The 2,995-nt window shown below is 34.4% G+C and overlaps 1 protein-coding gene across 1 annotated transcript; it reads left to right on the top strand.

Moving 5' to 3' along the window:
- Window positions 1–1,266: 1,266 nt before the first annotated feature.
- LOC102209798 (olfactory receptor 49-like) lies at window positions 1,267–2,176 on the top strand (the record flags this gene model as incomplete). Its single annotated transcript, XM_005747860.1, has 1 exon — window positions 1,267–2,176. A coding segment is annotated over exon 1 (910 nt), but the record flags the coding sequence as incomplete, so codon positions are not given.
- Between the last annotated feature and the right edge of the window lie 819 nt (window positions 2,177–2,995).

The following is a 2,995-nucleotide window of genomic DNA, read 5'->3' as shown; positions in this document are numbered from 1 at the left end:
TTCCCTGGTAACTAGTTACTTTGAAAGTAACGAGTAACTTGAAGTAACTGAGTTACTTTTGAGAGAAGTAACTAGTAATGTAACTAAGTTACTATTTTAAAGTAACTTACCCAACACTGATAATGACTGAAACCAGCCCACTGAAGGAACAATGGGCTGGGAGGTCAGTTCCTTAATCATAATTATTCAAATTCTCATGACCATTGATCAACAACCACTGACCAGAACCCACTGATCAATGGCCATGAGTACCATTCACAGAGAGTTGGGTACTGGCTGCAATCACAGCATTGTAAGATGGCGAAAAGGTACTGCCAAATCAAAAGAACAGTTCCTTCAAGGTGATTTATTGTAAGGTAAAAACCTTACACTAAACTCAAACATTCAGATAACCCCCTATGAGCAAGCAGTTGGCGACAGTTGGAAGGAGAAACTTTTAACAGGAAGAAATGCCAAGAAAAGACTCAGGGAGGGGTAGCCAACTGTTGTGACCGATTGGGGGTGATGGGAGTAAGACAAGTCAAAGACAAATAATAACGTTAATAATAACTAATGCATAACTGATTAATAAAGATAGGCTGATCATATTTAAGATTGAAACATTAATAATTGGTAGGACTTCGTAGAGTAGTCTTGTAGGAAGACAAGTTGGTGGTTTGGAGGAAGTAAGCACTGACATGAACTCAGAAAAATCAATTGGCGAGACAGACTCTAAATAACTATCAATAGCATTGAAATAATAATTATATAATACGATTATATCATGAAATATAGTCTTTCAGTAATTTTATTCTCTAAAGGTAAAGATTTGTGAAGAAATCCATGAAGTCATTGCAAATTAATATTATGCTATGACTTTTTGTCATCCTGGCTACAGTGCTGACAAGAAACCTAAGGTTGTTTTCTTTTTTTCTTAACTTCACTGGAAATATCTGCCGTAGTCCTTGGTTCAAGAGATCTTCAATTCCCACCTCTGTCAGAGCTTCAATAGCATTCAGCAGGAGGGCTGTGACACTGAGTCTGAGGACCTTAGACCCTAGGGTCCCCTAGGCTCATTAATTATTTCACTCAAGGAGTTAAAGCACCACTTACATCATGTTAACTATGCAACTGTTCCTGCCACAAACACTATATCAACCCTGGGTCCAAACCCTGCAAGGTATGTGCAAGACAGTCTTCTTTTCCCGTCTAACATTAATTTGTAAAAATTTAATTTACTTATGCAGGTCTGAAATGACACCTAGTAAGGTAAACTAATATTTTATTATGGATAATGTTTCAATAATTACTGTTTTTACTCTCTCAGGTTTAAGTGATATTGCAAACTACAGGGTCATTCTCTTTGTTCTCACTTTACTGTGTTACTGTGTGATTTGGCTGGTAAATTTGACGATAATTGTCACAGTCATTGTGGATAAAAAACTTCATGAACCCATGTACATCTTCCTCTGCAGTCTGTGTTTCAATGGACTCTATGGGACAGCTGCATTTTATCCCAAGTTTCTCTACGATCTTCTGTCCACCACTCATGTTATTTCTTATGCAGGATGCTTTTTGCAGGGTTTTGTATTGCACTCTTCAGTTGCTGCTGACTTCTCTCTCCTAGCTCTCATGGCCTATGACAGATACGTGGCTATATGCCGACCTCTTGTGTACCACTCTATAATGACTAAACAAAGAGTTTGTATCTTGATATTTTTTGCTTGGATTATTGCCTTTTATTTTCTGCTTATGAGCACAATAACAACAGCAATATCGAGGTTATGTGGCTCACACATACCAAAGATCTACTGTATAAACTGGTTAATTGCTAATCTAGCTTGCTCTGCCTCTGTAGCTAAAATTGTTATTCCTGCTTTTAGTTACACCTTTTGCTTTGGCAATGTCTGTTTTGTTTTCTGGTCTTATGTACATCTGATCAAAACATGTCAGTCATCCAAAGAAAACATGGGCAAATTCATGCAGACATGTGTACCACATTTATTCTCTTTAACAGTTGTTGTTGTGTCGTTGCTTTTTGATTTGTTATACATGCGATTTGGCTCAAAAGAAATAGCACAAAGTGTTCAGAATTTTATGGCAATGGAGTTTCTCCTCATCCCACCAATCATGAATCCCCTCATGTATGGATTTAAATTAACAAAAATTAGAAAAAGAGTTTTGAATTTTATATGTGGTAAAAGTTCAGCTTTTAGATTTAAGTCATGAGTGTTTCTGCACAGAGGGGCAAAAAACTGTTTATAATGTACATATGTAATTCAAGAGAAATGTGAACTGTATTGTTAATCAATAGAAAGTGTAACATGTACATAATCTTTCTAGTCTCGAGATATAGGATGCATTATTTAACTTGGAACACAAATAAAGGCAATTTAAAATAATATTTTGTGTTTTTCTTAGTTTGCATTTTAACACTACTTTTATCTTCTAAGTTTCTTAGTTAAAATCAGACTTCAAGTATTGTCACAACTGTGGCCTTCCACACATGAGTACCATACATTACATTTAGTTTCTTCAAATGTATCTAAAACTATATTCATGAACAGTTTATTTCTTGTTATGCTTTTATCTTAAAAGATCTGAATCTCTGTGAGGAGATTCAGGAAACCATGAGCATACAAGACCAGATGTCCACCATCTATTACAGCAGTGTCAAAACTAGTTAACCAGTGGATTTATATGTTTATACATTTCTTATTAGTTTGCAAATGTTGCCAAAAATTTAAAAAAAATATATAAATTTGTTAAATATATTGACTACAACCAGTTTTATCATATAGACAACACTTTCTCAATAAGCATTTGCATCAGAGTGTTCATCTGGTTCTTCCACGTTTAATAAAAAAAGTGAACATTTTTTAAATGTATTTATTTTTGTTTTGCAAATACAAAATCAATTTTCAATTTTATTTAAAACATTTAAATTTAATTTCTACTTTTGAGTAACAGCAATATTTTGTTGCAACTAGTTTACCTGTATTTACCTATAACAGTT

This window comes from Pundamilia nyererei, unplaced genomic scaffold (genome assembly GCF_000239375.1).
Source record: "Pundamilia nyererei isolate P.nyererei 1_Seehausen unplaced genomic scaffold, PunNye1.0 scaffold00206, whole genome shotgun sequence".
In the NCBI taxonomy this organism is placed as follows: domain Eukaryota; kingdom Metazoa; phylum Chordata; class Actinopteri; order Cichliformes; family Cichlidae; genus Pundamilia; species Pundamilia nyererei.
Note: the sequence above shows the minus strand (reverse complement) of the source record. Positions and strands in the feature narration are given on the sequence as shown.